The sequence below is a fragment of the Sceloporus occidentalis genome, unplaced genomic scaffold (genome assembly GCF_023333645.1).
Source record: "Sceloporus occidentalis isolate IW3139 unplaced genomic scaffold, rSceOcc1.0.p SCAF_145, whole genome shotgun sequence".
NCBI lineage: Eukaryota > Metazoa > Chordata > Lepidosauria > Squamata > Phrynosomatidae > Sceloporus > Sceloporus occidentalis.
Genome location: NW_028317125.1, coordinates 2,270,489 through 2,295,586, shown reverse-complemented (window position 1 = coordinate 2,295,586; position 25,098 = coordinate 2,270,489). Strand labels below are relative to the sequence as shown.

The following is a 25,098-nucleotide window of genomic DNA, read 5'->3' as shown; positions in this document are numbered from 1 at the left end:
TCACAACTGTACAAACACTCTAACACTATATGCTGACATACACACTCATGCTGATGCCATTCTGTAACAAACACCATACACGCTGTGTAAAGACACACACACACTGGCTAACGCATACACATATATATATATATATATATATGTGACACACTAATATTATGGACACATACACACCAAATTTGGCACTGTCACCCCTACTAAAGTTCCTGAGGTTCTCTAGTCCTCCCAACCTCACCATCTGCCCCCTCAACCTTGTACCCTCACATCTCCTACCGACCTTTTGACCTTACCCCAACCCTGACCAATATCGTTAATCTCTCTATTTCTTCTGGTGTATTCTCATTCTCATATGCCATCACCTCTCTCATCCTAAAGTAACCTTTCCTTGAGCCCCCCATCCCCATTAAACTACTGTCCAGTTTCCCTTCTACCATTGGCATCCAAACAGCTGGGATGAATAACTTAGTTGATTTATAATTTACCCGATTGACCCTCTACAATCTGTGTTTAATCATTAAAATTATTATAAATCTCTTCACTGTTTAAACAAAAATCCACTTCTCACTACTTGGACCTCTTTGTCGCCTTTGACAACCCGGTCCTACAAACCTTTCATGCTCATGGCATCCGTGACACAGCTCTTTCCAAATGCTCTCTGACCATACTTTGTGTGTCTCCTTCACTGGAACTTGTTCTTCTCCTCTACCTCTATTTGTTGGTGCTTCTCAGGGCTCAGTTCTTGGGCCTCTACTCTTCTCCATCTACACTTGGACAACTCATACCTTTCTTTAGTTTCCAATACCACCTATACACAGGTGATCCCCAAAAATATATCTCCTCTCCTAACCCTTTCACACTCTCGTCTAATCTGCCTTATAGACCGTCTTTCTGGAATTCCATCATGGATGATATCCCATTACCTGAAGCGTAACATCTCCACAATATCCTGTGATATCCAATCTCCCTACTAAAGGGTCTACCCTTCTCCTGCCTTTCACCACTCCAACACCAACAGTTCCTAATCTGCTGCTCCACTGTGGCAATCGCTCCATTGGCTCCCCGTAGCCTGCAAAATCAAATTCAAACTTCTGACCCTGACCTACAGAGCCCTTAACAACTTCCCTCTTCATTTTTCTCAAGACTTCTGTTTCTGTGATTACATCTTCCCACTGCAGTATTCTGGATCTCACACGTGTTGTACTTGTTGTTTTGAATTCCCTACCCCGTTCTGTCAAAATTTTCTCCCTGGTACGCAAAACTCAAAAGCTCTCTGAAAACTCACTTTTTCTTTTTTTATTTGGAGAAGCGTATGACCTTTCTTCCTAACACTTAGCCAACATGAATTGATCCTGACTCGATCAATTCATCCTCGTCTAAGCAGTCCACTCTTGTTTAATTTCCCCCTAAACGACCCACTAGGGCCCTCTTTTCCTTTTGAACACGTTTGTTAGTGTGTAGTTAAAACTTATTTTTACTGACTCTGATTGTAACAGCGCTACGGAATCCGAAGGCGTGATATAAACAAATGTAATGTGTAATCCCTAAGACATTTAGGCAATTTAACTAGTTGATTGAAAATGATCATACGAAAATCTATGGAAACCGTTTGCAATAACATTCATACTAAATTTGAACTAAACATATAAAAATGGCAAATAAAGCCCTTTCTCACGCTGACAAAACAAACAAACCTTAACACATTGAATACATTCACGTTTAGGACAATTCACGTCAGTATGCAAAGTTTCCCAAGTTTTGTGCCTGTAGTTCACACCTTTAGATTAAAGAAAAACTACCTGGGGTTAAAGAAATTACTGAAATTAAACATTTTCTCAATATGCAGCCTATAATAATGTTAGATACACAAAGTCATGTTTACCTATGATCTTTAAGGATCAGTAATACAACTGTCCTTTGTCACTTCCTGTTACAGATGTATTGACATGCATGCATGCAAACAAAGCACTGGGAACATGTTTACTTACAACCAATTTTTACCACTGAACCCATAGATTGTGTGAGACAGTTGACAATTCAACATCATCTAAAGGGCGCGGTATTGCCTCTTTGCATAATGGTTGCTGCCATAAAAGTATGGGCAGGACAGGGTAGTAGGGGGGAAACTGTGGTTTTCCACAATACAATCTACTTCAAAAACAGCACAAGCAGCCAATATGTATACAAACAGCATAATGAATGCTATCACACCATCCCATGCAAGTTCTTTGCAATTCATTGTCATTGTTAAAGGGTTAACAAGGCATCTTGAATTAAAACTAGAAAATTTAGTTTTTCTTAGGCCTCATCCGGCCATAAGTGTTTTCTGGAATTAGTGGAACATCTTACAGGGGACCGCGGTATGCAGAATACCATCTCTGAACGCACAACACGTCGAACCTGGAAGTAGATGGGCTACATCAGCAGAAGACTACACCGGGTACCAATCCTGCCAATCCTGTCAGCTACAATGCCCACAGGCTCACCAAAATAGGACAATGAAAGACTGGAAGAACATTGCCTGGCCTGATGAGACTTAAATCCAGCTGCGACAGTTAGATGGCAGGGTCAGAAATTGGCGTAAACAACATGAAAGCATGGATCGATCCTGCCTTTTCTTGGGACACTTTTGGCCCCTTAGTACCAATTGAGCATCGTTTAAATGCGACAGCCTGAGTATTGTTCCTGACCATGTCCATCCCTTTATGACCACAGTGTACCCATCTTCTGATGCTACTTCCAGCAGGATAATGCACCATGTCACAAAGCTCACATCATCTCAAACTGGTTTCTTGAACATGTACTCTAATGGCCTCCACAGTCTCAATCCAATAGAGCACCTTTGGGATGTGGTGGAACAGGAGATTCGCATCATGGATGTGCAGCAGACAAAACTGCAGCAACTGTGTAATGCCATCATGTCCATATGGACCACAATCTCTGAAGAATGTTTCCAGCACCTTGTAGAAAGTATGCCGCGAAGAGTAAAGGCAGTTCTGAAGCCAACCCGGTACTAGCAAGGTGTACCTTATAAAGTGGCCAGAGTGAGTATGTGTGTGTATATATTATATATATATATATACCGTATTTGCTCGATTATAAGACGACCCTGATTATAAGACGACCCCCCAAAATCTGAATATTAACTTAGGAAAAAAGAAAAAGCCTGAATATAAGACGACCCTAAAGGAAAAAAGTTTTACCAGTAAATGTTAATTCATGTAAACTATTTTTTTTAATAAAAGCTATGATTGAGAAAAATATTTTTTTTGTTTTTATTTCTTGTATTTTCCAGCCTGTCCCCCAGTTACGCACATCTGCCCCCAGGCTTGCCACACCAATATGGCACTGTGGCCCATGATATGCCTTTTAACCCTCTATATGCCACTGTGCCCCATGGTATGCCTTTTGACCCCCTATATGCCACTCTGCCTCCAGAAATGCCTTATACCCCTATATCCCATTCTGGCATTTAGGGGGTTAAAATGCATATTATGGGGCAGAGTGGCATATAGGGAGGTATAAGGCATTTCAGGAGGCAGAGTGGCATTAAGGGAGTTAAAAGGCATTGTATAGAGCACTCTGCCTCCAGAAATGCCTTATACCCCTATATGCCTCTCTGGCATTTAGGGGGTTAAAAGGCATATTATGGGGCAGAGTGGCATATAGGGAGGTATAAGGCATTTCAGGAGGCAGAGTGCTCTATTAAATGCCCCCTTAACGCCACTCCAGAAATGCCCTATGCCCCCATTTAACTAACACACACACACACACTCTCTCCCCCCCCCCTCTCCTCTCTCCTCTCTCAGCCCTCTCTTACCGGTGCTTCCAGCCGGGGCAGCGGGTTGACGTCGCCTTCTGCTGCAGCCGGAAGGAGGTGGAGTTGGCAGCGGGGGTTTGTATGCGTCCGTCGCGTATACTTTCCCCGGCTGTCAGAGATCAGAGATCTCTGACAGTCGGGGAAGGTCTACGCGACGGACGCAGACAACCCCCGCTGCTAGCCACACCTCCTTCCGGCTGCAGCGGACGTTGTCTACGCGGATCGCGTAGACGTCAACCCGCTGCCCCGGCAATACAGCAGGAAGCACCGGTAAGTGTGTATGATGGGGGGGGGGTGTGAGACAGGAGGATCCAGGTCCCCTGCAGCGGTGCGGGGGATCTGGATCTTAGTCTCCTAATCAGACTCTATTTGAGGTCTGATTAGAAGACGACCCCGATTAGAAGACGAGGGGTATTTTTCAGAGCATTTGCTCTGAAAAAAACCTCGTCTTATAATCGAGCAAATACGGTATATATATATATATTAGGGCTGCAACTAACGATTATTTTAATAATCGATTAGTTGGCCGATTATTTTTTCGATTAATCGATAAAAAAAAATTTTTTTTCTTCAATTTAAAATAATGTAATAAAAAACGTACAATTTACACTTTCATCTCTTTATTGCAATGGCCTCTCTCTCTCTCTCTATTCACCTTCTTATTTTACTCACATAATAATAAAAGCTACAAGAACCCAAACACTGTGTTTCTCAAACTAGGTTTAAATACAAAGTTATTAGTAAATATTAATTCATATGTTACCTATTTTTCATATTTAATAAAAACTATGAGAAAAAAGCCGTTTAAATTTTTTTTATTTACCAAACTGCCCCCAGTTATGCACATCTCACCACCAGCTTGCCACTGTGCCCCCATATATGCCTTATACCTCTTATATGCCAGTGATATGCAACTGAGCCCCCTGATATACCTTTTACCCCCAGATATGCCTAATATCGATATGCCTTATACCCCCTATATGCCCTGAAATTCATAATACCCCCCATACACCACTATAACTCACCCATACACCACTCTGGCTCCTCCCCCTCCCATACACCACTCTGGCTCCTCCCCCTCCCATACACCACTCTGGCTCCTCCCCCTCCCATACACCACTTTGGCTCCTCCCCCTCCCATACTCCACTCTGCCTCCTCCCCCTCCCATACTCCACTCTGCCTCCTCCCCCCTCCCATATACCACTTTGCCCCTCCCATACATCACTCTGGCTCCTCCCCATCCCATACATCACTGGCTCCCCCCCCATACATCACTTTGCCTCCTCCCCCCACCCATACTCCACTCTGCCTCCTGTCAGCCACGGAGGTAGCTCTGAAAAATACCCCTCATTATATAATCCGTTTCAGTGACTCACAGCAGCAGTTCCTACTTACAGTCCCTCCCTGTAATCACTGTGACAACTGGCCCCGCCCCTTCCTTCTGCCATAACCACATGGCTGTGACACTCATCTAACTGTAAGTATAAAATTAATATTTGGGCTACTGAAAGTTAGGGGAGGTGGGGGTTAATTTAGGGGCAGTTATGGTTAATGGGGTGTTTAGGGGCAGTTATGGTTAATAGGGTGTTTAGGGTTAATTTAGGAGCAGCTGTGGTTAATGGGGTGTTTGGGGTTAATTTGAGGCAGTTGTGGTTAATGGTGTATTTAGGGTTAATTTAGGGGCTGTTGTGGTTGGCGGGGTCTTTAGGGTTAATTTAGGGGATGCTGTGGCTAATGGGGTGTTTAGGGTTAATTTAGGGTAGTTGTTTTGATGGGGTATTTAGAGTTAATTGAGGGGTAGTTATGATTAATGGGGTGTTTAGGGTTAATTTAATGATGAGGACTGAGGGTTAATTTGATTAATTTAATAAAGTTAACTTAAGGTGCAGTTAGAGATAAAGGGGGGCAAACTAGTACTTTTTTGTAAAAGTATGGTGAACGGGTCTGTGACTGAGGGGACTATGAGATATCGTATAAGGCATATCTGGGGAGGACGGAGTGACATATCTGGGGGTATAAGGCATATACAGTATATAAGGCATATGTGGGGAGGGCAGTGTGGCATGTCTGGGGAGGACGGAGTGCTGTATCAGGGTGTATAAGGTATATCTGGGGCCACAATGGCATATCTGGGGGTAGAGTGGAGTGGCATATGTGGGGAGGGCAGCGTGGCATGTCTGGGGAGGATGGAGTGGTGTATCAGGGGGTATAAGGCGTATCGGGTGGAGTGGCATATGTGGGGGCAGAGTGGAGTGGCATATGTGGGGGGCAGAGTGGAGTGGCATATGTGGGGGGCAGAGTGGAGTGGCATATGTGGGGGGCAGAGTGGAGTGGCATATGTGGGGGGCAGCGTGGCATATGTGGGAGGCAGCGTGGAGTGGCATATGTGGGAGGCAGAGTGGAGGGGGCATACGTGGGGGGCCGCGTGGAGGGGCATACGTGGGGGGCCGCGTGGAGGGGCATACGTGGGGGGCCGCGTGGAGGGGCATACGTGGGGGGCCGCGTGGGGGGCATACGTGGGGGGCCGCGTGGGGGGCATACGTGGGGGGCCGCGTGGGGGGCCGCGTGGAGCGGCATACGTGGGGGGCCGCGTGGAGCGGCATACGTGGGGGGCCGCGTGGAGCGGCATACGTGGGGGGCAGCGTGGAGCGGCATACGTGGGGGGCAGCGTGGAGCGGCATACGTGGGGGGCAGCGTGGAGCGGCATACGTGGGGGGCAGCGTGGAGCGGCATACGTGGGGGGCAGCGTGGAGCGGCATACGTGGGGGGCAGCGTGGAGCGGCATACGTGGGAGGCAGCGTGGAGCGGCATGTCGGGGAGGCAGCGTGGAGCAGCGTGGAGCGGCATGTCGGGGAGGCAGCGTGGAGCGGCATGTCGGGGAGGCAGCGTGGAGCGGCATGTCGGGGAGGCAGCGTGGAGCGGCATGTCGGGGAGGCAGCGTGGAGCGGCATGTCGGGGAGGCAGCGTGGAGCGGCATGTCGGGGAGGCAGCGTGGCATGTCTGGGCTCAAATGTGCATAAATTGGGGGGGGGGGCTGGTTGGGAAATAAAGACAAGAAATGCATTTTATCAAAGTTTTTTTTATTCTGCTGTTTGTATTTAACATCATTTGTTTATTAAATTATTTTAAATAAATGAAAAATTTACATTCATTTTTTTTTTATCCGATTAATCGACAAAATAATCGGCCAACTAATCGATTATGAAAATAATTGTTAGTTGCAGCCCTAATTTAAAGTAGGGCTTTCTTTAAATAGAATTGAAGTGAAAGTTATACAAAAATTATGTATAATTTGCATGGATACAGCAAAAATGAAAGAGGGAAATTATTAAACATCATAAAAACACCAAGAACACACAAAAAAAAACCCCTCTCTGGTTAAAGAAATTATGCCTCTCACTATAAATAAGACCTTCCTGATTATTTGCTATAGAGTATGCAATTGTATCGTTGGACCAGCTTAAATTTCATCCAAACGTTGATTTTTCCATCCAGAACAAACAAGTACCGTATTTGCTCGATTATAAGACGAGGTTTTTTTCAGAGCAAATGCTCTGAAAAATACCCCTCGTCTTCTAATCGGGGTCGTCTTCTAATCAGACCTCAAATAGAGGTCTGATTAGGAGACTAAGATCCAGATCCCCCGCACCGCTGCAGGGGACCTGGATCCTCCTGTCTCACCCGACTCCCCCCCCCCCCATCATACACACACTTACCGGTGCTTCCTGCTGTGTTGCCGGGGCAGCGGGTTGACGTCTACGCGATCCGCGTAGACAACGTCCGCTGCAGCCGGAAGGAGGTGTGGCTAGCAGCGGGGGTTGTCTGCGTCCGTCGCATAGACCTTCCCCGACTGTCAGAGATCAGAGTTCCCCGCACCGGTGCGGGGAACTCTGATCTCTGACAGCCGGGGAAAGTATACGCGACGGACGCATACAAACCCCCGCTGCTAGCCACACCTCCTTCTGGCTGCAGCAGAAGGCGACGTCAACCCGCTGCCCCGGCTGGAAGCACCGGTAAGAGAGGGGGGAGAGCGGGGGAAGGGGGGGGGGGAGAGTTGTGTGTGTGTGTGTGTGTGTGTTAGTTAGTTAGTTAAATGGGGGTATAGGGTGTGTGTGTTAAATGGGGGCATAGGGCATTTCTGGAGTGGCGTTAAGGGGGCATTTAATAGAGCACTCTGCCTCCTGAAATGCCTTATACCTCCCTATATGCCACTCTGCCCCATAATATGCCTTTTAACCCCCTAAATGGCAGAGTGGCATATAGTGGTATAAGGCATTTCTGGAGGCAGAGTGCTCTATACAATGCCTTTTAACTCCCTTAATGCCACTCTGCCTCCTGAAATGCCTTATACCTCCCTATATGCCACTCTGCCCCATAATATGCATTTTAACCCCCTAAATGCCAGAATGGGATATAGGGGTATAAGGCATTTCTGGAGGCAGAGTGGCACATAGGGGGTCAAAAGGCATACCATGGGGCACAGTGGCATATAGAGGGTTAAAAGGCATATCATGGGCCACAGTGCCATATTGGAGTGGCAAGCCTGGGGGCAGATGTGCGTAACTGGGGGACAGGTTGGAAAATACAAGAAATAAAAACAAAAAAAAATCTTTTTCTCAATCATAGCTTTTATTAAAAAAAATAGTTTACATGAATTAACATTTACTGGTAAAACTTTTTTCCTTTGGGGTCGTCTTATATTCAGGCTTTTTCTTTTTTTCCTAAGTTAATATTCAGATTTTGGGGGGTCGTCTTATAATCAGGGTCGTCTTATAATCGAGCAAATACGGTAATTCTTTTTTCAGTTTAACCCCTTCGTGACAAAGGCTGATTTTACTTTTTGTACCCTTCGTGACAATGGCCTTTTTAACATTTCTGCGCTGCTTGTGTTTAGCTGTAATTTTCTTCTTTCCCGTTTACTGAACCCACACACATTAGATATTGTTTTTTTCAGGACAAGAAGGGCTTTCTTTAGATGACATTGTTTTGATTGTATCATATTATTTACTACTAAAAAAAAGTATAAAATATGGTGAAAAATTTAGAAAAAAATGACTGTTTCTAACTTTTAGTTGAAAAATCTTTTACTCATCTATAAAAGGTAATGAAAAAACCTGCGAAATGGATTCTACTATTTGTCCTGAGTTTAGAAATACCCAATGTTTTTATGTTTTTTTGCTTTTTTCTACCCATTATGGGGCAATAAGTACAGGTAGCGTTTTGCTATTTCAAAGCCATTTTTTCCAAATCTGGTAATTCTTCCCCCCATGTGCCATTTCGGGTATCTTTGAACCCGGCCAATGCAATTTACCCCATCAAATCATATATTTTTGAAAACTAGACAGCCCAGGGTATTCCAAATGCTAGTATTTTAACTATTTCCATGCACCATATCTACCACCAGTTTTTGTCAAACTTTGTGGTAGTCATTTTTTTGCATTTGTTTTTTCAGACACATTTTACTTCAGGTATGAATTAAAAGGTTCTCGTTTATGTCACTATCACAAAACACCCCAATATGTGTTCAGCAACATCTCCTGAGTACAGCGATACCTCACATGAATGATTTTGCCTGGCTGTTTGGGGGCAAAAGGGCCACATTTGGGGCATGCGCATTTTTCAATGTTGAACTTTGGCATTTGGGGATCCACTGCCCATGCCCTATTTGGTACATCTTTGAGTCGGGCCATTTCAGTGTGCCCAATAAACCCATATATTTTTGAAAACTAGACACCACAGGGTATTTTAAATGCTGGTATTTTAACTCTTTGCATGCACACATTTTACCACCAGCATGTTTTCAAAGTTTGCAGTAGTATTTTTGTGTGTGTATTTTTCCCACACACACCTACTTTATGTATGAATTTACAGCTCCTGGTATATGCCGCTGTCACACGACACCCCATAATGTGTTCAGCAACATCTCCTGAGTGCAGTGATATCCCACATGCATGGGTGTGTCATTTTTGTGGGAACTAAAAGGCCACATTTGGTACGTGTGCATTTTTCTAATTGGAAATTAGATGTGTGGCCATCCTTCCCCCGGTGTTAATTGGGACGTTGTTGAACCTGGCCAATTCAATTTACCCCATCAAATCATACCTTTTTTAAAAGTAGACACCCCACGGGCATTTAATATGCCAGTATTTTAACTCTTTCCATGTGAGAATTGTTTTAAGCTAATATGCTAATTTTAGGACTTGCTCACAAAAATATATTTTTTATATATATATATTTTTTTTTTGGGTTCAGAAAGCGAAAACAGATCGCTTTCTGCACCCGTTTAAAGACGTGCCGGTCCTGGCACGTCAATTGTCGTAAAGCACATGCTTTTCCGTGTCGTGCCAGGACCGGCAATTGTCGTTAAGGGGTTAAAACGTCACAGTACAGAGTCGCTTAACCCCTTCGTGACAAAGGCTGATTTTACTTTTTGTACCCTTCGTGACAATGGCCGTTTTAACATTTCTGCGCTGCTCATGTTTAGCTGTAATTTTCTTCTTTCCTGTTTACTGAACCCACACACATTAGATATTGTTTTTTTCAGGACAAGACGGGCTTTCTTTAGATGACATTGTTTTGATTGTATCATATTATTTACTATTAAAAAAAGTATAAAATATGGTGAAAAATTTAGAAAAAAATGACTTTCTAACTTTTTGTTGAAAAATCTTTTACTCATCTATAAAAGGTAATAAAAAAACCTGCTAAATAGATTCTACTATTTGTCCTGAGTTTAGAAATACCCAATGTTTTTATGTTTTTTTGCTTTTTTCTGCACGTTATGGAGCAATATGTACAGGTAGCGTTTTGCTATTTCAAAGCCATTTTTTCAAAATCTGGTAATTCTTCCCCCCATGTGCCATTTCTGGTATCTTTGAACCCGGCCAATGCAATTTACCCCATCAAGTCATATATTTTTGAAAACTAGACAGCCCAGGGTATTCCAAATGCTAGTATTTTAACCCTTTCCAAGCACTTATTCTACCATCAGCCTTTGTCAAACTTTATGGTAGTAATTTTTTTGGCATTTGTTTTTTCACACACATTTTACTTCAGGTATGAATAAACAGGTTCTGGTATATGTCACTATCATAAAACACCCCAATATGTGTTTAGCAACATCTCCTGAGTACAGCGATACCTCACATGAATGATTTTGCCTGGCTGTTTGGGGGCAAAAGGGCCACATTTGGGACATGCGCATTTTTCAATGTTGAACTTTGGCATTTGGGGATCCACTGCCCATGCCCTATTTGGTACATCTTTGAGCCGGGCCATTTCAGTGTGCCCAATAAAGCCATATATTTTTGAAAACTAGACACCCCAGGGTATTTCAAATGCTAGTATTTTAACTCTTTCCATGCACCATATCTACCACCAGTCTTTGTCTAACTTTGTGGTAGTGATTTTTTTGCATTTGTTTTGTCACACACATTTTACTTCAGGCATGAATTAAAAAGTTCTCGTATATGCCGTTGTCACACGACACCCCAATATGTGTTCAGCAACATCTCCTGAGTACAGTGATACCCCACATGCATGGGTTTGTCATTTTTTGGGGGAAAAGGCCACATTTGGTACGTGTGCATTTTTCTAATTGGAAATTAGATGTGTGGCCATCCTTCCCCCGTGTTAATTGGGACCTTGTTGAACCCGGCCAATTCAATTTACCCCAGGGCTTGACAAATTTGTTCTGAATCTAGGCGCCAGGTAAAAAAGTTAGGAGCCAGGATTTTTTTAAACTAACAGTTGGTTAGGAGTGATCTGATCATCATCAGCCCACTTACTAAAATCACAGCGTTTGACCTGGAAGCACCCTGGACTTTCAGGTCAGTGCTGTTTTTTTTTTTTTTTTTTTTATAAATTATTTTTTTTTTTAACTCTTTCGATGCTGATGTTCCATTGGAGCACAGCATTGACTGATATTTAGTCCCCACAGGCTTGTGGGGACAAATGTTAACCCCTGCAATGCCAGGAATGTGTCATACACAATTGTGGCATTGAAGGGGTTAACGCTGCACTGTCGCTCTCATGGAGCGATCAGGCAGCAGGGGGGTGTTGGGGCTGGTGTCCACACTCATGTGGAGACCGAAGAACCCTCTCCCCTGTCCCTGAAGCTGCCTCTGGCAGCTGGGACTCAACTGCTGGTCTATAGACCAGCCATTGCAGGGAGGGGAGTCTTTGATGACTGCTGTAGGCTTCCATGCCTACAGGAATCATCAAAGGGCTTGTGGGGGCTCGTTTTTGCTGTTGCTGGCCTGCCTGGGCTTCTAGGCAGACCACCAGCAGCAGAGCCCCCTGCAAAACGGGAATTAACTCCTAAATGCCGCGATCGCGGCATTGAAGGGGTTAACGCTGCACTGTCGCTCTCATGGAGCGATCAGGCAGCAGGGGGGTGTTGGGTCAGGTCCCCACACTTGTGTGGGGGCCCAATCAACACTGAACCCCCTTCCCTGAAGCTGCCTGTGGCAGCTGAAAACACGATTGCTGGTTTTGCAGCAACCGCGTTTTCAGCCTACAGGATCACTGTGGGAGTGATCTCAGGCTCGGGGACGGTCTCTGAGTGGCTATGCAGTCTGCCCAGACTCCTGGGCAGACAGCAGCGCCCCCGTGTGGTAGCTCAGCCTCTTACATCCACATTTTTTTTATGGATGTAAGAGGCTGACAAAACCTAGGCGCCAGGACAAAATTCTCTGTCGCCATGGCGCCTGGGATTTGTCGAGCCCTGATTTACCCCATCAAATCATACATTTTTTTAAAAGTAGACACCCCATGGGCATTTAATATGCGAGAATTCTTTGAAGTTAATATGCTAATTTTTGGACTTGCTCACAAAAATATATTTTTTATATATATATATATATTTATTTTTTTTGCCTTTTTTTAAAAACATTTTTAACATTTTTTGTTCAACTTGAAGGTTCCCCTGATAGTGACATCAGTGGGAAATTATTTTTACATTTTACTGTTTTTTTTACTATTTTTTTCTAATTATTATTAATTTTATTTTATTTTTAATTTATTTTTACTAATCACACTGTGATTAGAAAGCTGAGCTCCATTGACTTGCATGGTTGAATGCAGTACCTGTATTCAACCTGCAAGTGGAGCCAGAGTTCTCTAGAGGGTCTGGAGACCATCTAGCGAACTTTTTCATCTTTATTGTTTTTTTTCCCGGGCCGCCGCCATCTTGCTGATGGCGAAGATCACCGGCAGCTGCGGCCGCTCTCCGGAGGCATTCCAGCGACACCATTTAAGTTTAGGAGGCGATCGTTGTTCGCCTCCTAAACGCTTTTAAAACTGGCGTCCGCCGCCATACATGGCGTCCGCCGATCATGGCGTTGCTGAATGCCTCGAGGTCGAGGCATTACAGCAACGCCGTTTCGGTGCAGAAAGTGAAAATAGATCGCTTTCTGCACCCATTTAAAGACGTGCCGGTCCTGGCACGTCAATTGTCGTTAACGACTTGAATTGTGGTGACGTGCCCGGACCGGCAATTGTCATCAAGGGGTTAAGAGCTACAAAAAAAACACAAAACAAAGAATTTGATATATCTACCTTAAAAACTTGCCTATCTACTTTAAGCATTATTTACAGATCCACACCTCTGACGTAGCAGGTCAGGCACTCTGAAAAGAAAAAAACTCACCTGCACCGCTGATATGAAAAAGTCCCAGTACTAGTGTGCTGGCTGCCTAAAGGTTCTTAAAATGGAAATAAGAACTATGCAATTGTCAAACTCTCAATAGAAATGCTATTTTCACACACGCTTTAAACAGAAAATAGAATGTCAATACCGGAAAATACACAACATACCTAAATTTCACTCAATGAAAAAGCACGTTACTAGTTTGGATCTCTGCTCAAATGTATTAACCACATAAAGAAGGAATACATACTTGAACTAGTTTTTTTTGTCATTGCTGCACACATCAGCCAGTGTCAAACACAGTACAGCCTGGCAGTACAATATAATAAACATATCAAATCCATGATGAAACCTTTTTCTAATCAACCTTCTTGAAAAGTGGTTTGGGTGTGCAGAAGCAACATGTGTACAGCATCTAGAATATGCAATTAGCATTTAGAATATGTACTCACACATGCTTACGGTGAGTTCAGAATTGTACCTTGTGGCTTTGTCAACATCAACGGAAAGAGGTTCCCACTGTATGAATGTGATTCTCATCGAATCAAGATAGAATATTGAAAGGCTTGACAAACCCTGGGTGCCTGGCGCCCAGGCTTTTGCCAGACAAGGGTGTAAAAATTGGCCAATGCTAGCATTGTGAATCTGGGACTCTAAGTGTTCCTGCGTGTGCATACTGTAGTATGAGTGTTTGTATATGTATGGTGCTAGAGTCAGTATGTGTGTAAATGTATAGTGCCAGAGTCAGTATGTCTACTGTACTGTATTGCCAGATTCAGCCTGTATGTGTGCATTGTGTCAGTGTGTGTTTTTATATATGTATAGTATTATCCAGTAAGTGATTGGATAGCTTGTGAACTCATGGGAGGGGGGGCAGAGGTGAATTCCTGGGAGACTCCTTACCTGTCTGCCCAGTCTAAGTAACCCTGTGCCTCGTCTGGTCTGCCGTAACCAGACTCCCATTGACTAGTCGGCTACGGGGGCTCTACAAGCCAGAAAACACTTGATGCGCCTGACCGGGACCTAGCCGCAAATTCATGGAACCACGGCGATGCCTGCCGACAATTGGGGTAGCATCGCTACGGACGCCCTTTGCCCACCACGTCCACTGGTGGTGGTTACAGAGAGGGAGCTCGTTCGGAAACCCTGGTTTTATTACCAATCTTTAGGACCAGGGATTTTCAGCCGCGGCTATGGAACTCTGACCCGGCTAGCGCACTGACTCTTTCCGGGATGTTTCCGATGCCATCGCTCAGGGTCCCGATGACGGATCACATCGGCTTTTGCATCATAACATCTTCGGACCCTGAGCTCTCCATTGGTGCCCCAGGATTGAAGCCATTCCCCGAGAAAATGTCGGGTGGCATTGCTGGCCATAGAACTGTATGGCGGTGCTGGGCTGTCTGGTGGTTGATAGGATTATACCTTTAATCCTATCATGTTTGTTTGCTGTATATATATCTGTGCTGTCCTCAATAAATAGAGTTGTGTTTTACCCCTAAACTAAGTCTTGGCTAGTGCTTGAGGGGGAAATATAAAGGGTTAATCCCTTGAGCAATTAAGCTTTCAGCGGCAAGGAAGCTGAGCAGCTATGGCGAGCTGCTCAGTCCGAGTACGGGTCTCCATCACATACAAGCTTGAGTCTTTAAGGTGTTTTAGCACTGAAAAAATGTGGGTTTTAAGTTGTATTGCCCCAAAAACATGCTTTTACTGCAGACCAGGGGGTAATATATGAAAAAAAAAAAAAAGACATGATTAGGGAAGAAAAAAGTTGGCTTTTAAATACATTTTTTATGCTCTCCTTGGGCACAATCGCACAAAGGGTTTTACTTTACAGTTAATTTGTAATACAGGTCTTTTCACGCACAGCTTTACTTCAGCTGCTGTAACCCCATCTATTCCTTTACCCACACTTACCGAGTTGATATCTATAGCAAACGCTGATGGACTTTGATTTCCTGGGGGTGACTGTGGGATGGTAGTTGCTATTGTGACAGTTAGGGGAGGGAGCTGGGATCCTCGTTGCAAACCAGAACCTTGCATTAACGAGGAATTCTGAGACAGGCCGCTTGGCACTTGAGTTTGCTGCTGCGAACTTTGCTGTGTAAAAAAGGCGTAGGGTGGTAACTGCTGCTCGAGAGATAATGCGTCCATTGCCACAGCCTAAAAGAACAAAAAAAAAAACCCAACACATTTGGGTAAATTTGAAGGCTTCACATATTTATAACCCATTGACCGATTACAAATAGAGAGAATTTTAGGGACTTTCCAGGGCCTCACTATACTGTATAGTTTTAATGCACACTGGGGTCCTTTTTGCTTGAACTCCAATGCATTTTAGAGCATGCATTTATTAAAAGAAATCAGAAAATGAGACTTCTCATTTACCTCCTCTTTCCTTATTATAATTAAGTACACTGTGTGTTCATGTATGCAACTTGAGCTCCTATTGAAATCAACAGGAATCCAATCACTTTACTTAACTAATTAATTAAAATACCCCGTGGTCCATACAAAATATGGATTTTACAAAAAGAAGCCGACCTATTCCTTTAATATCTAGGATAATTTAGCAAAACTTGTAATCAGAAGAGTTTTGATGTGCAGGGTTTCAAAGAAATGTATATAGGCCATGCACCAGAAGGAACTTTCCCAGTTTTTTTTTTTAAATTAATTTATTTTTACATGAGGGTCAAAACCGAGGCATCACAAAAATAAAAATGTCCATTCCAGACATGGATTACAAATTATATTTTTTAAGAGAATAACCCATAATTGTGTGGCATTAAATCCATGCTATAATGCTAAATTCATATGGTGCAACACAAAACAAAGGATCTAGTTTAAAACAGATAGCAGCTCTAACGCACATCACTACAGAGATGTGTTCATGTTATTGTTAATTTCATTGGTAATTTGTTCCTGTAATACCACATTGGAATTGTTCTAGTGTCCTATAAAGTGTAATGTAAAATAACAGAGGTAAAAGTTATATTGCTTACGTACAACTACATACCGTCCAAATGTCCCAAAATTGCAGGACAGTCCTAATTTTATGGCAGTGACCCGGGGGAAGCTGTAAAATCAACGGAGGTCAGTGCTGTTGCACCACAGACCTGCAGCTTAGCAGTGTAAGGTGGCTCTTCCCATAAAGGGGGCGGGTGGTTACACCTCTGGCCTGGCCCACTTCTGTTTAGCCACACCCCAACACCTATATCCTACTTCAGGCAGGCAAAATGTTGTGTGTAACTGGGCCAAAAAACAAGAAATTGGAGTAAAGTAGGAACATAGAATATGTCGGCAGATAAGGACCATCTGGCCCATGTAGTCTGCCAATTTCTGAATAATTTTCTCTGTCCTCTGTCCTTATCTTATATGTAGCTTAGTCTTATACCTACCCCACGCATGCTTAACCCCTTCGTGACAAAGGCTGATTTTACTTTTTGTATCCTTCGTGACAATGGCCATTTTAACATTTCTGCGCTGCTCGTGTTTAGCTGTAATTTTCTTCTTTCCCGTTTAATGAACCCACACACATTATATATTGTTTTTTTCAGGACAAGAAGGGCTTTCTTTAGATGACATTGTTTTGATTGTATCATATTATTTACTATTAAAAAAATTTAGAAAAAATGACTGTTTCTAACTTTTAGTTGAAAAATCTTTTACTCATCTATAAAAGGTAATGAAAAAACCTGCTAAATAGATTCTACTATTTGTCCTGAGTTTAGAAATACCCAATGTTTTTATGTTTTTTTGCTTTTCTCTACACATTATGGGGCAATAAGTACAGGTAGCGTTTTGCTATTTCAAAGCCATTTTTTCCAAATCTGGTAATTCTTCCCCCCATGTGCCATTTCGGGTATCTTTGAAGCCGGCCAATGCAATTTACCCCATCAAATCATATATTTTTGAAAACTAGACAGCCCAGGGTATTCCAAATGCTAGTATTTTAACCCTTTCCAAGCACTAATTCTACCATCAGCCTTTGTCAAACTTTATGGTAGTCATTTTTTTTGCATTTGTTTTTTCACACACATTTTACTTCAGGTATGAATAAACAGGTTCTGGTATATGTCACTATCATAAAACACCCCAATATGTGTTTAGCAACATCTCCTGAGTACAGCGATACCTCACATGAATGATTTTTGCCTGGCTGTTTGGGGGCAAAAGGGCCACATTTGGGGCATGCGTATTTTCAATGTTGAACTTTGGCGTTTGGCGATCAACTGCCCATGCCCTATTTGGTACATCTTTGAGCCGGGCCATTTCAGTATGCCCAATAAAGCTATATATTTTTGAAAACTAGACACCCCAGGGTATTTCAAATGCTAGTATTTTAACTCTTTCCATGCACCATATCTACCACCAGTCTTTGTCAAACTTTGTGGTAGTCATTTTTTTGCATTTGTTTTGTCACACACACTTTACTTCAGGTATGAATTAAAAGGTTCTGGTATATGTCACTATCACAAAACACCCCAATATGTGTTCGGCAACATCTCCTGAGTACAGTGATACCTCACATGAATGATTTTGCCTGCTGTTTGGGGGCAAAAGGGCACATTTGGGACATGCGCATTTTGGAACTTTGGCATTTGGGGATCCACTGCCCATGCCCTATTTGGTACATCTTTGAGCCGGGCCATTTCAGTGTGCCCAACAAAACCATATATTTTTGAAACTAGACACACCAGGGTATTTTAAATGCTGGTATTTTAACTCTTTGCATGCACACATTTTACCACCAGAATTTTTTCAAAGTTTGCAGTAGTATTCTTTTGTGTGTATTTTTCCCTCACACACCCATGTTATGTATGAATTTACAGCTCCTGGTATATGCCGCTGTCACACGACACCCCAATATGTGTTCAGCAACATCTCCTGAGTACAGTGATACCCCACATGCATGGGTTTGTAATTTTTGGGGGGAACTAAAAGGCCACATTTGGTACGTGTGCATTTTTCTAATTTGAAATTAGATGTGTGGCCATCCTTCCCCCCCGTGTTAATTGGGACATTGTTGAACACGGCCAATTCAATTTACCCCATCAAATCATAATTATTTTTTTTTAAAGTAGACACCCCATGGGCATTTAATATGCCAGTATTTTAACCTTTTTCATGCGAGAATTGTTTTAAGCTAATGTGCTAATTTTAGGACTTGCTCACAAAAATATATTTTTGATATATATATTTAATTTTTTTTGCCTTTTTTTAAAAAAAAATGTACAAATTTTTTTCAACTTGAAGGTTCCCCTGATAGTGACATCAGTGGGAAATTATTTTTACATTTTACTGTTTTTTTTTTTACTATTTTTTTCTAATTATTATTTATTTTATTTTTTAATTTATTTTTACTAATCACACTGTGATTAGAAAGCTGGGCTCCATTGACTTGCATGGTTGAATGCAGTACCTGTATTCAACCTGCAAGTGGAGCCAGAGTTCCTTAGAGGGTCTGGAGACCGTCTAGCGAACTTTTTCATCTATTATTTTTTTTTCCCGGGCCGCCGCCATCTTGCTGATGGTGAAGATCACCGGTAGCGGCGGCTGTGACCGCTCTCCGGAGCGGTCACAGCCCATCCAGAGGTAAGTGTTTGGTGTCGCTGGATGCCTCCTGATCGAGGCATTCCAGCGACACCATTTAAGTTTAGGAGGTGATCGTTGATCGCCTCCTAAACGCTTTTAAAAGGGGCGTCCGCCGCCATACAATGTATGGCGGTTGTTGACGCCCCGGGGAGGGGCCAGACACGGCCCCTGGTGCCGATCGTGGCGTTGCTGAATGCCTCGAGGTCGAGGCATTACAGCAACGCCATTTGGGTGCAGAAAGCGAATGTAGATCGCTTTCTGCACCCGTTTAAAGACGTGCCGGTTCTGGCACGTCATTTGTCATAATCGACTTGTTTTTCCGTGCCGTGCCAGAACCGGCAATTGTCATTAAGGGGTTAAACACCTTCACTGTATTAACCTCTACCATTTCTGCTGGAAGGCTGTTAAGATACTTTAACGGTAAATATTACCCTGCACTCCATGAACCAGTTTAAACTCTCTCCAAAGTATCTATATCCCTATGGAGACATGGTCTCCAGTACTGTGCACAATACATCAAGTAAGGTCTCACCAGTGCTCTGTACAACGGCACGAGCCAGTTTAGATAAGTGCTTAGGGTTGAAACGTTTAATTACAATTAATGAGCTGCAAGCATTAAACAGACAGTGTTGAGCTTCAAATTATACCTGAGTAAGAGGTGAAAGAGGGGATATTGTTGGAGACATCTGTTGGGGCTGTTGCCTTCTGGAGTCTGAATTTAATGTCAGTGGATTGACAGGGGGCTGCCGTTGCTGTGATGACCCTGTGACTGTTCCTTGCGTTGTTGTCATACCTAGAAAACAATGTGACAGAATATTCAACCAAAACAGGGGCGCATGAGCACGTAGGGAAAAGAGGAAAACAAAAACAATAGTGAAATCCTGTTTAAGTAAGCAAAAATAATAAAATAATGCGGTGGGTTCACTCACAAACAGATATGGAAAACAGGCATTCCAAAGGCAGCAAGGGGGAAAAGCCTTACCCCTCCATCAGATTGCTTTTCCAAATCCCATAACGTATATACATAGATCTGACATATTTGCAAATCAGTGCTGTCATAAAAAATCCTTTCGTTTAAGGGTTAATCTTGAATAAAGAGAAAATACTACATTTTATTTATACCACACACTGCCATAAAGGTTCTCTGGAAGAGCATCCACGCAGGCATCTTCAAAGGATGCCAGATGCCTTGTCTTGAAAAATCTTACAGGGGACCAGGCACTGGGGTCACACTGGGGACGCGGCACCTCACAGCTGTTATGATTTGAACAGAATCATACAACAGAAAACAAACTGAACCCTGCGCAAGTTAATACTGTGACTAGAAACTAGAAACCACGTGAAGTTAGGGGCAGTTATAGTTAATGGGTTAATTTAGGGGCAGTTGTGGTTGATGGGGTCTTCAGGGTTAATTTAGGGGCAGTTGTGGTTAATGGGGTCTTCTCTTCAGGATTAATTTAATGCTGAGGACTGAGGGTTAATTTAATTAATTTAATAAAGTTAACTTAAGGTGCAGTTAGAGGTAAAGGGGGGGCAAACTGAGGGGAATCTAAATCCTGTGGGCAGTGAAGATTAATCCTGTATTTATTTATAAAAGTATTGTGTCTGTGAACGAGTCTGCAAATCCTATGAGGGCACTACGGCATATCAGGGGGGTATACGGCATACCTTGGGAGGACGGAGTGACATATCTGGGGGTATAAGGCATATAGGGTATATAAGGCATATGTGGGGAGGGCAGTGTGGCATGTCGGGGAGGGCAGTGTGGCAAGCCTGGGCTCAAATATGCATAACTGGGGGGCAGGTTGGGAAAATAAAAACAAGAAATTTTTTTTATTCTGCCGTTTGTTTTTAACATCCTGTGTTACTTTATTAAATAATTTAAAATAAATGAAAAATTTTATTTTTTTTATCCGATTAATCGAAAAAATTATCGGCCAACTAATCGATTATGAAAATAATCGTTAGTTGCAGCCCTATTCTTTATAATATATATTATTTAAAACTGCATGTCCAAGATATTTTCATAATTCACAGAGAGCAGGCTTAAGATACTGATTTCTAAATATAAATTTGACCGACAGTTTTTAAAAACGCCATTAAAACCAACACTATACGATTAAGCCCATGCTTACCTGAACTTGCAGAACCGATGCCCAGGTGAGTTAAATTGGATGCTAGATTTCCAGTGCTATTGGAGTTACTCAAAGTGGGGAAGGTGGACTCCTCAGGATCTAACGGGATAGGCAACGGAGAAGGAAAGTGGATGTTTGTCAAGTCAGGTAATGAACCGCCTGTGTTATGTGCACCAGGGATTAGGCTTGTAGTGTTCTCTTGGTCAGTTGATGGATAAATGCTTCACAAATAATAAAAAAAAAAAAAAAGATGTATTAGTTTTCCATTGCCTTTAAGCAAGAAGAACATTAAACATATTTACAGTAAGAATTCAAATTATATGTACATATTTACAAGGTGCTTTATAGTCTGACAAAAAAGTTGATACTTAAAGCTTCTTACGAACACACAAAACACTGGGACAGCCATGATTATACCTATACATTTTGTTTGATAATATCAACCATTGCTGTTCTAGCTTCTTTTCACTGATCAGATCAGTGCAGGCCTATATTGTTTGCTGCTAAAACACAGAAAAGGGCCATGTGGTCTGGGCAGATATTTCTGGAGGAATTCAAGAAGATTGACTAATAGTTTGTTCATTTAGGAGAATAAATAAGAGGTGAAATGTTGGAGGGAGAGTGGTAACAAACATGCTATTGATCTCCACTGTAAGCTAATGAACAGAGATGTTGAAAAAACTCTCTTATATATACATTAATATTATTTGTTTTATATAGCGCCATCAAACTCCATAGCGCTGTACAATGGACATAACAAGTAGTATGTAACATAAATTGACTAACAGAGACAACAGGTGAGGAGGGCCCTGCTCAAACGAGCTTACAGTCTAGAGCAGGGGTGGGCAATTAATTTTCCCATGGGGCCACATGAGAAATTGGAATGGTTTTAGAGGGCCAGACCTCTACAAACTACAAACTCCGAAGCCTTGTCCATTTTGTTAACTTATGTGCTGTTTAATAAAGTTATTCAAGCCTACGTCATTGGTAGAGGTGCTTGAATAAGTAAGGCCTGAATAACTATTAGCACAGCACAGAAGTGAACAAAATGAACAAGGCTTCAGAGTGCATACCGTATTTTTCGCTCTATAAGACGCACCTGCTGATAAGACGCACCTAGATTTTAGAGGAGAAAAAAAAGGAAAAAATATTTTGAGCTAAAAAATGGGCTAAAATATTTATTACAATAACTGAATAAGCTATGAACACAGTAAGACACACACAGACACAGTAAGACACACACAGACACAGTAAGACACACACAGACACAGTGAGACACACACAGACACAGTAAGACACACACAGACACAGTAAGACACACACAGACACAGTAAGACACACACAGACACAGTGAGACACACACAGACACAGTAAGATACACACAGACACAGTAAGACACACACAGACACAGTGAGACACACACAGGCACAGTAAGACACACACAGACACAGTAAGACACACACAGACACAGTGAGACACACACAGACACAGTAAGACACACACAGACACAGTAAGACACACACAGACACAGTGAGACAGACACAGTAAGACACACACAGACACAGTAAGACACACACAGACACAGTGAGACACACACAGACACAGTAAGACACACACAGACACAGTAAGACACACACAGACACAGTGAGACACACACAGACACAGTAAGACACACACAGACACGGTAAGACACACACAGACACAGTGAGACACACACAGACACAGTAAGATACACACACAGTAAGACACACACAAACACAGTAAGACACACACACACAGTAAGACCTCCCTCCCTAACCCCCCTTCTCAGTATCTCCCCTCTAACTCCCTAACCCCCCCTTCTCAGTATCTCCCCTCTAACTCCCTAACCCCCCCTTCTCAGGATCTCCCCCCCCGCCCCGGTCACTTACCTTAAACTCCTGTGTTGGAAGCGTGAGGCGTTTGTCTCGGGTGCCGGCGCTTCACTGCTGATCGCCGGCGTCTGACGTCATATGCCGGCGCCCAGCGTAAAGCGCCGGCACCCGAGACAAACGCTTCCAACACAGGAGTTTAAGGTAAGTGACCGGGGCGGGGGGGGACACCGGACTCATTGGTGAGTCACCAGGACACTCTTTGCGGGCCGGTCCGAGCTATTCAGCGGGCCGGATGTGGCCCGCGGGCCGTGCTTTGCCCAGGTCTGGTCTAGAGGGAGTTGGGTTGTATTACACAAAAGGTAGAAGTGCCACTGTTGGGGATAGACCAGCCACTCTAGCAAAAGTATTGTAGGGGAGGGAGTAGAAAGGGTAAGCTAAAGGAATATGGGAGGAAAGGGGTTAATGTGCTATGGTGTAAGCATCCTTAAAGTGGGTCTTGAGGGATTTTTTGAAGGAATAAAGGCAGGGGGAGAGACGGATAGACCGGCGGAGGGCATTCCAGAGGATAGGGGCAGCCCTTGAGAAATCTTGTAAGCGGGCATGAGAGCTAGAAATCAGAGGAGAGGACAGAAGGAGATTGTTGGATGAGCGGAGAGACCGGTTAGGAGATGACAGAGGAGATGTAGGGAGGGGAAATGCTGTGAAGGGCTTTGAAAGTAAGAGTGAGAATTTTGAAATGAATCCTGAAGCGCACAGGCAGCCAGTGAAGAGACTGACGGGAGAACCGGCGGCAGCATTCATGGTGGATTGTAGAGGGGTGAGACGGTTAAGAGGGAGACCGGCTAAGATAGAGTTACAGTAGTCAAGACGGGAGATAATCAGGGCATGGTGGCATCCTGTGTTAGGAAGGGACGGATGCGGGCAATGTTTTTAAGATGAAGGTGACAGTTTTTAGAGACAGACTAAATATGGGGTGTGAACGAAAGGTCGGAGTCAAGGGTGACACCAAGACAGCGTGCATGAGTAGACGGGGAGATGATAGCACCATTAACACTGAGGGAGATAGATGAATATGAGGAGTTCAGTTTTGGAGAGGTTGAGTTTCAAGAAACGTTCAGACATCCAGGTAGAGACAGATGCAAGGCAGTTAGTTACACAATCTAAGACAGAGGGAGAGAGATCAGGGGAGGATAGATAGATCTGGGTGTCATCAGCGTAAAGTTGGTATTGAAAGCCGAAGGATGAGATCAGTTTGCCAAGGGAGGAAGTGTAAAGAGAGAACAGAAGGGGTCCTAAAACTGAGCCTTGGGGTACCCCAATTGAGAGAGGGAGGGGAGGGGAAGTGTTACTGGAGACAGAGACACTGAAGGTACGATCAGAGAGGTAGGAAGTGAGCCATGAGAGAGCAGTATCACGGAGGCCAAGATCATGAAGCTTTTGAAGGAGAAGAGGGTGGTCCACCGTGTCAAAAGCAGCAGAAAGGTCCAGTAGGATTAGCATGGAGTAGTCGCCTTTGGATTTAGCAACGAGTAAGTCATTAGTAACTTTAGTAAGGGCGGTCTCAGTAGAGTGTCGAGGGCGAAAACCAGATTGAAGAGGGTCAAGCAGGAAGTTGGAGTCTAGAAACTTAGTAAGTTGTATATAAACAATTCTTTCAAGAAGCTTGGAGGTGAAAGGAGAGAGAGAGAGCCTAATTTTTGAGTTTAAGTGTTTCAGCCACATCCATTGCTAACTTTTGAATAAAATCAAGCACATAGGTATGTCTTCTCCATAGACAAACTTGGGAAGCAGAATGGATCATAATGAAGGTTCATGAAATGTCTGCCCTGCTAGATCTGCCCCAGGCCAATGTAAGTGCTACTATTGTGAACTGGAATCATCGAGGAGTAGCAATGGCTCAGCCACGAAGTGGTAGACCAAGCATACTCCCAGAGAAGGGGCCACCAAGTTCGCCGGTCCTCACAATAGAATTCCAAACTGTCTCTGAAAACAACAATGGCACAAGTATGTGCGTCAGTCTCTTCGTGAAATGGATTTCCATGGTCAAG

At 43.3% G+C, this 25,098-nt stretch overlaps 1 protein-coding gene across 2 annotated transcripts in view; it reads right to left on the bottom strand.

Annotated features, from left to right (window-relative positions):
* The window catches only part of LOC149280871 (CREB-regulated transcription coactivator 1-like), a 99,301-nt gene that overhangs the window by 13,200 nt on the left and 61,003 nt on the right, over positions 1 to 25,098 (bottom strand). For both annotated transcript variants that reach the window (XM_089500014.1, XM_089500013.1), the window contains exons 8-10: positions 21,198 to 21,418; positions 19,710 to 19,855; positions 15,385 to 15,630 (exon numbers count right to left, since the gene is read on the bottom strand). In XM_089500014.1, the coding sequence (XP_089356140.1) occupies positions 15,385 to 15,630; positions 19,710 to 19,855; positions 21,198 to 21,418 (613 nt within the window). The remainder of the gene's footprint in view (positions 1 to 15,384; positions 15,631 to 19,709; positions 19,856 to 21,197; positions 21,419 to 25,098) is intronic.